Source organism: Argopecten irradians, chromosome 8, assembly GCF_041381155.1.
Source record: "Argopecten irradians isolate NY chromosome 8, Ai_NY, whole genome shotgun sequence".
Taxonomy (NCBI): domain Eukaryota; kingdom Metazoa; phylum Mollusca; class Bivalvia; order Pectinida; family Pectinidae; genus Argopecten; species Argopecten irradians.
The window spans coordinates 25,035,989-25,049,409 of record NC_091141.1 but is presented as its reverse complement, the minus strand read 5'-3'; the positions used below and the strand labels follow the sequence as shown (position 1 = coordinate 25,049,409).

At 34.2% G+C, this 13,421-nt stretch overlaps 1 protein-coding gene across 2 annotated transcripts; it reads right to left on the bottom strand.

Annotated features, from left to right (window-relative positions):
- Nucleotide 1: 1 nt before the first annotated feature.
- Nucleotides 2-8,272, bottom strand: LOC138329963 (leucine-rich repeat-containing protein 72-like). Of its 2 annotated transcripts, XM_069277275.1 has the most exons (9): nt 8,143-8,183; nt 7,542-7,580; nt 5,258-5,331; nt 4,964-5,033; nt 4,221-4,416; nt 3,387-3,476; nt 2,421-2,573; nt 2,052-2,088; nt 2-1,782 (listed from the first exon to the last, which is right to left on the bottom strand). In XM_069277275.1, exons 1-9 carry the CDS (start codon nt 8,176-8,178, stop codon nt 1,617-1,619), a joined length of 861 nt encoding a protein of 286 aa, XP_069133376.1. In that variant the 5' UTR covers nt 8,179-8,183; the 3' UTR covers nt 2-1,616. The 2 variants fall into 2 exon arrangements, with proteins under 2 accessions (XP_069133376.1, XP_069133377.1); XM_069277276.1 differs by lacking the exon at nt 7,542-7,580 and having other exon boundaries at nt 8,143-8,272.
- Between the last annotated feature and the right edge of the window lie 5,149 nt (nt 8,273-13,421).

Sequence of the window (13,421 nt, the reverse complement as noted above, 5' to 3'; positions counted from 1 at the left end):
ATATCTGTAGATAATCATTTAATTTCAAAGATAAAAGCTGATCAACATTTAAAGGGGCTAAGGCAAAAATACTGCATGGAAATACTGATGATCTGTGATATATATACACAATTAATGATAATGATTTAAGTACACTTTAATACTTACATATTGCTCAACATATTATATCACTGCCATTATATCTTTATTTTAATACCTAATAAAAACTTTTAATTCAATTTTCCTGATATCGTTTTTCGTATGTTGTATAAAAGATAAACTGTATGTTGTTTGGTTAGTTAGTTTAACGTCCTATTAACAGCCAGGGTCATGTAAGGACATGCCAGGTTTGTTGGTGGAAGACAGCCGGAGTACCTGGAGAAAAACCACTGCCAGTACATGGCAACTGACCCACATGTGATTCAAACTAGCAACCCAGAGGTGGAGGACTTGTGGTAATATGTCAAGACATCTTAACCACTCAGCGACTGTGGCCCCAACTTGATGTCAATGGGACCAGTATATTTGGCCGATTTAGTCAGGTTTTCATATTAGACTGGTATTAATTACTATAAATCAAAAAGGCAAAATGCCATACAATCATACTAGAATACACAGAGATCCAGAATAGACAAGGGCCGATTTGGACAAGCTACACTGTATAAGCATAGAAATGGGATTAATATGAGCAATTTGTAACTCAAAAATTAAGATTAATATGACGTTTGACTCTGATGTTGAGTTACTGAGATTTAACATATAGATAGGGCTGCTAAGATTTGTTCCATAAAATTTCATGAAATGAACACTCACAAGATACTATATATAATATATATTGTACGTAATATACTACATGTATATACCTTATCCCTTTTCAAAACACAATTTAAAACATTATTTAATGTAAAATTGTACATCAAGACAGAAGAATTCTGGTTTATATCTGGTTTATAACAGTCAAACGTTTAATACAAGATGTACATCAAACTTCCAACAACAAATTTATTTCCTCTTGTTCAAAATTAGCAGAGGGGAATAGAAATTTAAAACAAAAATTTGCAATATACATCTGATAAAAAGATATCACAATTATATTATTCACCGTATCTCGGTGGAATAATATTTAACAAGCATGTAAATGCTTTGCAGAAAGACGATAAGCATGACATCATGCAACATCAAGTTACATGTACAGGTATATCACAGAATTCATAACAAGAGATATTATTATGGTAACCACAAGGTCTTTGGCTCCAAAAAAATATATAAATAAATAAATAAAAAATAGTTCTATAAAAGTGACTTAAAGTGAGACTTCTGATCGTGGCCATTTTTTATCTATTGGTTTTCAAAAAATGTCCAATACTGTAGTTGTTAAAAGCTGATTGACATAGGAATACTATTGGTACTGGCTATCCTAATATCGCATACAATTTAAAGTATTACATACAAGTAGACATATTGAAAAAGTCATGTAGATCTACAATATATGTATGTAGTATGTAATACTGACTAAAGTTAATATGACAGACATACATTGAGTGTTCCTTCTCCAAAGAACCTGATAAGAGATTTTAAACAACATGATAGATATATAAGGTCACACTTTAACATTTTAGTATCCAATATCCTAGTTATCATCTATAAACATGTGTAATTAGCTCAGGGGAATCAAATGCTTTGTTGGACTGTCGCCGCTCTTCTATACGCGGAACTTTGGCCCAGTCAAATGTTGTATAGACGATAAGGGATTTCTTCATTCTCCGTGCGGCTATGGCTTCTTCTTCAGTCTCATAGGGCGGACTGAAAAAATAGGATGAAGTGTATGTGACAAAAGACAACAAGAATTGTATAATGCGCAACTTGAAAAAATATTGAAAAATATTATGATGCATTCAGAATGTTAATTTAGCTGAGAAACTTTGGTCTGGTTGAAGGTCAAGACAATAAGTTTTGTTACCGCAGAAAATAAACTATAAATGCACTGTAGTATAGGACAAAATTCTAATGCTGACAAAAAACAAATTTTTGAGAAATTCAAATCTTGAAATATTCGTTTTTCAGAAACTTACTTATCTCTCATAAAACTGTTTCCAATGAATTTGGAATCTGAAAAAGATTAACATAAATTTCATGTAGCTAACCCATATACATACTGTGCAACTTGGCTAATACAAACTCAGGAAACTCAACAACCTTGAGTCTATATTATATAGTAATCCAAAGTACTTTGCATGTATCATATGCAATAATTTTTTTACTTTACCAAAAATAAAGAAAATTGCTCAAAACAAAAGGAACAAAATGTCTGAGCTACTTGATTGTTCCTTTAATTATCATGCATGTAACTTCCAATGAAAAGAGTTTCCTGGGATTTAAACTGAATGATCTACAATGAAAACATACAAGTGTATGTAAATCATTCAAAATTTTTTGACTACCTGTGGAATGAATTGTCCGTTGATTGTTTTCTGCAGGAAAATATATTGAAGGCGGGCCTTGTGATCGCCTTCCAAAGGCAACAGTGTCCTTTATTTTCTCTTTGTCCTGATCATATATCCGATTGGAAAGTTCCCGCTCCGATTTACCAACCTCTGTTTATTCAACAAATATTTTAATATTCTTTATCACTAAAAATTTTACATTTATATGTACATATTACATATACTACCACATTTTACATGAGTGATCATTTGATAGGCTTTTGAAAAGATTTGCATGCACAAATGTATGATTATTTATTCATAAATTTGTTTTGGAATTTCAATGGCTAATACCAATCTGTGTTATACATACATATACCGGTATATATATGTATCTTTATCTTCACAATCTTTCAATTCAAGTTCAAATGATAGGTCTGCATACCGGTATATCATTAAAACTTTAAGTGTTTTTAGTTACACGTGGAATTTTTTTTAATCTTGCTATCTATGAACAACACAATACAGGAGTTTTAAGATACCAAAACGATGTGAGTAAAGTACAGTTTACCGTCGATTAGTCCCACCATCCAGTGATTATACAGTCATCATTTGACAGGAGTTTCGTGACGTCATACAGTAATCACAGGAAGGTGGGACTAATTGACAGTAAATTGTACTTTACCCACGTCGTTTTGGGATCTCGAAACTTCTGTATTAAAGCATGTATCATAAAATATAAAATCAAAATACTAAAAAATTTGATCTTTTGAATATTGTAACTGTATGCTACAAACTTGATTAATCTCACATAGTTTTATCCTCTCCCACAGAAACACTCAATAAACAAGATTAAGTTTCAATCCTAAGCTACGATAAAATCAAAATTATCCACTGCTGAAGAGTACACAATTAAATATTTTTGATAAAAATATGTAGAACAAACAGAGATGTGTGCTCCTAGGACAAACAGGAGTTACCTACCTTGTCTGTCGAGAAGAGTAACAGAAGGCACAGATTGGATGACAAACAGACGATAATCCTGCTCCTGAGCTATTGGATTGTTGAACAAGTCTGCAAAGAAATTGTACATGATATATAAAACCTGATAATGTATGGTCAGTTATTTGTGTGAGGGTAATTATAATGTTTTCACAACACTGCAGGAGGAAGTCAGAATCAGCTAGCCAATTGTTTTCACCATAAAAAAAATCAAGAGGGATGAAAGAAACACTTAGCCAATAGTTTTCCCCTAGAAATGATTGAGAACGGGGAAAGAATCAGGTAGCCAATACTTTTCTCCCTAAAAATAATCAAGAGGTGGGAAGATCAACTATTTCCGTAATTGACCCAATAAGCGCCCCATCTGATCTCGAAAGACTTATCCAAATTTGTGTCTATTAAGTGCCACCTTATTTGCTTGAATTTTTTAAGTGCCCTGGATGCTTATTGGGTCGAATACAGTATTAATATTGTGTTGCATTCATGAAAATTTATTCTAACAGAGTTTGTTTTATTCAGAGTTTACTGTACAGTATAATCAATTGAAACTTGTTTCCTCAATATTTTATAATTTCATCAAAATCCAATTAAAACTCACAAGAATATTTCATTGGTCCTGAGCCAAACTGTACTAAATGTACATGCATGTATATAAATTCGCTGAATACTCAAGCCACAAATCGTCTCGTGAACAATTATACAAATATTTACTGAATACGAATCACTTTCAGTTTATATAACTAAACTGGCAAAGACAACTTATATTAAACGCAGAAAGGGTGTGTTTTGAATGATATTGTACTTATAAAACCGTACTCAGTGTATGAAGGCTCTGCATTCTTGAGAACTCCCTGACAACTCGTTCAAGCTTTGTGAGCTGGTTGTTCTGAAGCATGAGAACTTTAAGGCAGGTTAGGTGTCGTAAGGCGCCACTTATCTCGATCAGTTCATTATCATGTAAATGAAGCTCTTCAATCATGTAGTTCTGTTGTAAGCAGTTCAGTCTCCTTAACTAAAGTAACAGAAAAGAATTACGAAATGTAATGATGCCTGTTTGTAGTTTCTTATCATAATAAATCTCATATTGTTAGATAATCAAACTAGGTTTATATATATACAACAATTCAAACTAGCCCCATCATCCATGAGGCAACTTATACCATCTCTCCCTACCCCACCCACTGTTCTGTAACAAAGGGGCATAATTCTGAAAAAGGTGGAGGTATCTTGTTCCAATATACATGTAGATTACACGCATCTTCACTGTATAAACAGTTCTGCCACAAAGTTTTGTTGAAACACTTTTAGTAGCACTAGCTTAGGAGGGGCAGTCAGGTTGATCTTTAGGGTCTACGGCAATGTTGGTGAGACAGACAAGATCTATGTGCAGATAGACAACCTGAATCCAGCATACGCCCCCTGCCTCAACACACTTCTAGCTTCTTTGCAGGACGTTATCTTTCGTCATTGCTCATTTGTGCTACCAATTGATTGGTTTCGAAAGGTATTGTTTGGAGGAAGCGAGGATTTTTACATTGCTACATTAACTGAATACTTACTCTGTTTCCATTCAGCCATAATATCCGCAGGTATGCGAACCGAGACAAATCTGTAACATGTGTAAGGCTCCTAAGGGGAGATAATCAAAACATTAGTGATTTTCAATATGGAATTAAATTGTTTTCTTTAAATCAGAAACAAAGGCTCCTTATACATTCTTATAAATTAAAAAAAAATCAATTATCTTATGAAAATACAATGAAAGGAATTATGTAAACAACTTTTGTTGATGGAATCCTTGGAAATTAAAAGTTTAATAAATTACTTATGAAATTGAAATACCAGGTACCCACTTGCTTGCAAGATACAGTTGGTCCACATCCTTGTTTTTCTTGATTCCTCTCTGTTTTAACAGCTGGGATATTGTCTGTTGTAATTTAGAGAACAATAAAAATAAGTATGATATATATACTTCAATCACTCATTTAATTGTAAACAGACAAATATATACATAAGATACATCATACAGTATTGGTTCTGATGGATCTTGAAACAGTATTTTCATAGGCTAAAGAAATCTCAAGAGTTTTTGACAAATATTAAATACAATTTTAAAAGTAAACAATAAATATATATAATTATAATTTCAAGAAAAAAAAAAGATTTTATTAACATTATTTGTTCCTGAGGCAATAATAAGTGACAAAGACGGTGAGATACAGAGAACTTGATCCATTACTAAATATTGATCTATCAAATAGATTTCTTTATGAATTTTCAGAAAGGATTGATTACGCTTATGAAATTAATATTATGCGTCTCTAAGTAATCTTATTTGAAAGAGATTTAATGCTTTATCAAAATGTATTCTGTGAGTTGTTTACTTTTAAGTTTTTAAATACATGTTATTCATTATTTACAGTCATATGTTAAATTAATACTTGTTCTGATCAAAATTTAGGTAAAAATCAATTTTACCTGAATGTTAGTTATCGTTAATTAACAAATAACTGCAGGCCGCCATCAAATGCCAAGCTATTATTGTCATTGTTACTCCGTTTCAATGTTTAAACTAAACTCAGCAAAGAGTTATCTTGATCAAATATTTAAAAAAAAACTTGATAAAACCACATGATGCCAGCGAATTTCAACAGCAATATTAAACACAAACAACAACTTGAAAAAGTTGACATCCATATGTTTCCTAGTGTTAATAACATACTTCACACAACTTTGATCAAAACACAGACTGATAAATCAAACACCACTTCCCATTTTCCTATAACATTTAAGCATTCCAGTCACTATTTTTAAATTTCATTGAGGTAAGAGAGAAATTTTATTTGCAAACTGTTTGAATCCACATGGTAATTCTCCGATTGTTTTTGCTTCATAGAGGTATGAAGAAAAAGAATTGGCAAATCAGAAAGTATACAATAGATGTAGACGAACATGTTGTGTTAGTGTTATTTTGGACTGAAGAAGTCCCTATAGTGGCTGAATATATATTCCATAGAAATGTTTTTGATTTTACTTTGAATTTATTTTTGGCCTTTTATTTCGGATTATTAATATACTAGCTTTATACCGTTTTTACCTTGTTGGATTTAGTATAAAAAACAAATAAAAATGAATTATCATGGGAGGCCACTCAGCAATTTACTCAACAGCCAAAAATATAACTATTTCTTATCGCAAGACATTGGATATTAATTTGCTAACTGTGACATATGGCTTAATGTTTCAAAAGTTTCTTCTTGTACCTGCATAAACCCACCCTCGGACACCCAGTATCTACACTCAATAGCTTCGTTATACCCTGGGTCACAACACAGGGGAGTCGACAATATCAACCAATCATAATACTGCACACAGGTGGGTGATGTTTTGGAAATTAAAGAATGGAACCCCAACAAGTCAGTTTTCACTAACACGGTAGTGAGTTCATGATAAGGTATTGGTAGAAATGTGCTGTAGTGAATAAGGCGAACGATACATGTATGCATGAACGGTATTATATTTTTTTTGTCATTTTCCCCAATGTGTTTCAATTAAAATGAAGGATGAAATGTGACAGTCAAAAAACCTAATACAATTTGTATTCAATAATAAAATTTATGTACCTGGTAAATAAATACCATTGTAACAAAATAGTTTTATTTCCTAAGAATTAAAGTTTCAACACTACGGACTTTGACTATATGTCTCTTACAAAGCCCTATAAAAGCTTCATTCTAACTAGTCAAAATTTCCAAAGAGACTTTCTTCTGGAAAACAATGAAGATTGTATCAAGTAACCCACGGTATCTGACTGAAAGGTAGTGTAGGCTTATAACGTGGACCCTATAACTAATAATGATATAAACCTATGAACACGATTTCGGGAGAGGGATGTTGATTGAATGACAGTAAGGCTAATTCCTTTGTCTTAACAATAATTGATTAAAAGCTTAGACAATAGACATCTACCACAATATCAGGAATAGTTCAGTGTGTACTTATTAGATTTATTCTTTGGATAATGTATCCAGCATCGACAATTACAATTAAATCACAACTTTACATGACTTACACAACATATGTTTATATGTACAATTTACAACCTCCACCAACATATAACATCATACACCATCTTACATATTTGATTATTTTCTGGCTGTATGCATAACTTATCAACTGAAGGAATAAAACATAAAACACATGTAATCATGTATCATAATTAAAACTAAAAAAAATATGTACAATGTACATAATGTGTTTTGTTACATTTTATACAATCATGCAGCAATGTGCATTATTAATGTTAGAGTACACTATAGGCTATTAAATTTGGACAAAAATGAACTCGGAAGAATCAGAAACATACATTTTCTGGAAGAATACAATTTTCAATGGTGTTCAGGTGTTTTAAACATCACTGTATACATGTATATGGCAGGCCTATATACAATGCCAATATATTTTGGAAAAAATATCACGTTTAAGTATAAAATTGTAATATTTTACTGAGAATATATGCAGTCTAAGTTAAGTGTTACAGCTGTAGTGCCTACTGTAACAAAAACAAATTTGGCATGCACGACCATAACAATACATTGTTTATCAGTCAAACCAAGAATAACATGCAAAATAATGGTTGAAATGAAGTGTTCAATTAAATTGAAATAGTTCGTGCATATTCAAGTTTCTTTAATAAAACAAAAATAGCCATCAAAACGGAAACAATATATCAGTTTACCTCGTCCGAGGACGGTCCGTCGTCGGGGTCGGCCATCTTGCTCGTTGCTAAAATAACAAAAGTAAAGCCAGCAAAATACGAAAATAAAGTACAAGTGTGACCTGAAAGTGTTGGATTTCGACATATATCAGCATTCCTTTCCAGCAACACAATTAATTCTATTTAAAACACATCAAATTGGTATTTTTTGTCATAACAAATTTTCATTTACTTGATTTCATTCAAAAATAACTTTAGCTAAATGCGTACATCAAGCTAACCAAGCTTTCGCACTCGAGATCAGTGGGAGTTGTCGCCCTTATCACACTGGCGAAAAGTACTAGGCATAGGTCAGTTTGCAAGTTCGTTTTTGGCAATAATTATGAGTTTAGGCCCAAAAATATGTCTGTTTGGGTTTACCCGACCGATCCTGATTTTTTTACCCATCGACCCTAATTTTTCCACACTTTTCAACGAAATAAATTTAAAATGTTGGGATTTCGATCTCAGACGCCTGTTCAGGCCATTAGAGTGAAAGACACACAAAATAAATAAATAAATAAATAAATAAATAAGAAAAAAAAAAATCCTAACCGACCGACCTTATTGTTTGCCAATGTAACCCTAAACAGACATGTTTTTTTGCCCTCATGTAGATACCTAATTCGAATCTTTAGGAGAAATATAGGTTTCTATATGAAAAAATAACAAAATATGTTCAAACTTGACAAAATTCTTACATATCTTTTTTATGTATGTATGTTTAGCAACTACATTTGCATAGGCATACTTAGACTACACCAAGGATTACTAGACATGTACTTAACCAAAAAATATGTCTGTTTAGGGTTACAAAAAAAAAAAAAAAAAATAGGTTCGGTCGGTCGGGAGGATTTTTTATTATTATCATTTTAGTGTCTTTCACTCTAAAATGATGGCCGGAACCGGAGTCTGAGTGAGATTGAAATCCCGACTTCTTATTATTTTTCGTAGAAAAATGGGGAAAAATAAGGTCGGGAGTAAAAAAATATGAAATGACGTGAATTTATATTTCAAACTGTACTTTTGGAAAAAAGATAAAATGATAATGATTTTTTATCCAAAATTAACCTTTAATGTCCCAGAAACATGTCTAGGCTCGGGCCTTGGGATCAGCCTGCAAAGATACGTATGTACATGTATACTGAACATGATGTCCCCACCCACACAGGGTGGTGTGGGCTTTCTAACATACGGAAGCTTCCGCACGTTTTGTCAAGAAGTAAAGATGACGTAAGAAAATGTTGAAGTTGAACTTTGGAATTTAATGATGATAACTTTGACTTGACGGATGGCTATTCTGTAGTGTCCAGAATGTAGCCGTTGTGTTCCGTACAAAGTCGGAGACCTAACTGACTTACAAATAAAATAGTTCATGCTTAAATAATGTACATACAATGAAATTACAGAATTATGATTGACAGATATCGCTCATTGGCAGATTAATCAGCCGTGGTCAGTGTCCTTTACAGTCATTCCAAAAAAATGGTCCCACTTTTTTATTTCTCTAAATACTTGTTATCGTTAGCTCACCTTGTAAATATGGCACGGATCCAACTCGTCCTGATAGGTGTAAATTTTCACACATATCAAATCTTAATTGAAAAATACAGAAAAGCTTTTATTTCTACATTGTATACTTCTTTTAACAAGCCGTATTCTGGTTAAACTATCGCAAATGTCGATGTCGCATTGGTTAGTCACAAGTATAATTTGCATAGGATGCGAAATATAGTCGGCCAGCGTTAACAGTTGTGCATGGATTTGTTCGCAGGAAAGTCAAGATTACCTGCAAAAACACGTTTTCCTGTTCAGAGCGGGGTTCGTTTTACAATGATTAAATTGATGATGTCGCCATAGTCTATATAACATCCGTAACAAAAGAAAATATGTAAAAAAACAACGTCTGTTTTAAAAGATTTTATGATATTCCAGTATAATGATATTAGGAATGAATCACAGTTTCATAAAGATATTCGTTTGTTATCAACATGGTGTTGTTAAAATACTTATAAATCAGGATACTGATTTCAACTTGATGTCTAATTTAAGGGTCTAACTTCCATAACGGCCGTTTTCTATATATGCAGAAAGCCACTGTTTAATTTTTGCTTTTTATTATCAAAATTATATAAACAGATTCCGAAAAAAGAGTGTAGATGTAATAAAACATATAACTGGCTGTGAAATGTTAAAAAAAAAAAAAAACACTGATTAGTCTAACATCCGTAACATCTGACATCCGTAACGAATATTGAGTCGCAATCCTTGCAATCTCACGGAACTTTTTCGCTGGCGGTTTTTCTTGTTGCTCACCGGCGGAAACGCAAGACTGTGCAGACGAACAATTTCAGATATGAAATAGCCAACGGAACCAATGGACAGAGACAAAAGGTAAATTTATGTATTGCTTATGATGTATATGAATGTGATATAACTCAAGCAAATTGACAATTCAATCTTATTTGCTGAGGCTATGTGGAATTCCGTTTGAAATGCATGCTAGCAGACGCCAACATTTGGTATACCGGTGTACATTGAAATATGATACCCCGCCTTCTTTATGTGTTAAGAATGTTACGGAAGTTAGAAAAAAATAAATGAATTGAAAAATAAGCCTTCAGCCGGTACTGTATTCGATATTCTGGTAGTTAGTTTGCATAATTATGTGTATATCATATAGAGATGGGCACCTTGATTAAGTGTATGTATTAACTCTCTTATCGTCCTCCTTATTAATCCCGTATGCCTCGTTACGGATGTCAGATGACATCAGTTTTAAAACAAAACTCTTTCACATAGGTCGTTTTACAGTGCTTGGTTGGTTGCATACAACGTGAATATTATGTTATGACAAAAAGTGATATTTCTTGCTAAGAATATGAACATAGAAATATAATATAGCTCAAAATATGATTAAAATCTACCGTTACGGAGGTCAGAATTGACTTCGTTATGGATGTCATAAAAATATTTCAACACATTTATAAAGAGAATTTCGGTTGTTTACGTCAAACAAACATCAATAATGTTGTTTTCATGTAGATTTTCCTCTATCAATCATTATTACGTCTTTTAACAGGGCACCACTTTGGGGCACTTTCCAACGCGGAACGTCAACGGCGATGGCGAGAGAAACAAAAACAAAAAGACCTTGAAGACTTCATGAAGAGAGAGGCTAAACGAAAACGTGAGGCCTATATTCCGATTGATTCTCTCGCGTCTTCGGCAAAAAAGAAGCGTAGAGACGAAGGCAGGAAACGGTCGAAGAAGTGGTACGACAAAAACAGGAAAGACAAAAATAAAGAAGACGAGTACCAGGAAGAGCTGTCTTCAGGATCACAAAAACTGATTGTTCGCTTACCTCAACGGAAAACACCCACGACAGGGCTTAAAAAAAGATACAGCAGGTCACTGAGAAAAGCATACCGGGACAACGTGGAAATGAAATCTAAGAATGAGGAACTTCAAAGGTCAAATAAACGACTACAAAAAAGGCTAGAAAGAGTGAAAAGGGACATGTTGAAAAAGAACAAGCTAGATGAAAGTTCGAGAGTAGAGTCTTCAGAAGAGAACGACACCCATGTTGAACATGAAGAAGAAATTGAAGAACCGACGGTTCCGGATATGGTAACACCAAAATCAAAAACAGGCAGAGAAATGCGACAACTCAACCTCCAGAAAGATACAGTTGGCACTCCCAAAAGAATAAGAAAAAAACTGAAGTTTATCGAGAAAAAGATATTGCTGGCAAACACATTAACAACAGAGGTAAAAGAACACTTAAAAAGAAGAAAAATCAGATGGCTTGGAAAGGTATTTCTGGCAGATACAGGTGTACCACAATGATCAGCAAAGCACTGGGAGTTAGTCGGAAAAAAGTACGGAAGCTTGGGGAAGCTAGGCGATTCAAATGTAAACGGAAACTGAGTGACAGTGTCACAGAATTTTTAGAACGCGAAGACAACAGTACGACATTGCCTGGGAAGAGGGATACAAAGACAGAAAATTTGGAGAAAAAACAAAAAAATGTATTGTCGGACTACATGAAGAACTTGTATGGAAAATACCGGTTCGAAAATCCAGATAAGAAGATATCGAAATCCCAATTCTATGCTCTAAGACCACAACACGTTGTCCTGGCAAATTTTGCATCGCGGAAAACGTGCCTGTGCTCGAGACATCAAAATATGGCCCTAAAGCTAAGGGCACTCATCGCAAAAGGTGTAAGATGTTCAAAGAACCCAGACGAATGTGTAAAGGATAAGGATACAATTATACAGCAAATACGCGATTTGGAAGTCACAGAAATTTCCTACAAACACTGGAAGAAGGTACAGGAAGGAGATAAATTTCGCCATAAAGAGGTTGTGGAAACCAAAGAAAAAGAAGAATTTCTGGACCAGTTTTCGACACAATTTGAAGATTTTGAAGATCATGTGGGTCGCGTCCAACATCAGTATCAAGAGCTCAGAAAGCTGAGACAAAATTTGCCTATTGGTGAAGTAGTCGTTTGGATGGACTTCGCTGAAAACTATCAATGTTCCTCGGTAGAAGAGGTACAATCTGCGTACTGGAATGCTGCTATGGTTAGTCTTCACACCATGGTAGTATACTATAGACCTGATGAAGATGAAAGGGGAATGCAGAGCTACGTAGCGATTTCGGATGTCCTGTCTCACAATGCCGTGTCAGTGTACGCAGTGCTGTTGAAACTTATACCACACATCAAGGGCTTGGTTCCAAATTTCTCTACAATCCACTACCTCACAGATTCCCCCACCAGCCAATATCGAAACAAAACAATCTTTCGTTTGATTTCCATGCACAAAGATGAGTTCGGCGTATCAGCACGATGGAACTACCTCGAAAGCGGGCATGGGAAAGGACCATGCGATGGCTTAGGTGCGAGCGTGAAACGAGGGGCGGATGACTTTGTGAAGCACGGAAAAGCTTCAATACAAAATGCAGATGATTTCTACAAGTGGGCCGAGAAAGCCATGGAAGATGGAAGCAAAGGTAAATACTTTGTGTATGACCAGAATGATTATGACACCGCCCAGGCTGCTCTCCAATCCTTGCCATCTGTTAGAGCTGTCACTGGAACGTTCAGAATCCACTACGTTTTGTCAAGTAGGCCAATGGAAATTCACACACGCGAGACCTCATGTTACTGCCAACAGTGCATAGAGGATGTGACCAATACGACGTGTGGTGGATATGCAAAACACTCGTTGGTACCTAAGGAAAGAAAGGGTCGA

What these genes read in the sequence shown, in the direction of transcription:
- LOC138329963 (XM_069277275.1), bottom strand. Translation starts at nt 8,178, where the DNA reads ATGGCCGACCCCGACGACGGACCGTCCTCGGACGAG. An exon ending in TATGGCTGAATGGAAACAGA is followed by an intron (nt 4,417 to 4,963) that starts GTAAGTATTCAG and finishes CTGTTACTTTAG; the next exon opens with TTAAGGAGACTGAACTGCTT. An exon ending in TACTCTTCTCGACAGACAAG is followed by an intron (nt 2,574 to 3,386) that starts GTAGGTAACTCC and finishes TTGAATAAACAG; the next exon opens with AGGTTGGTAAATCGGAGCGG.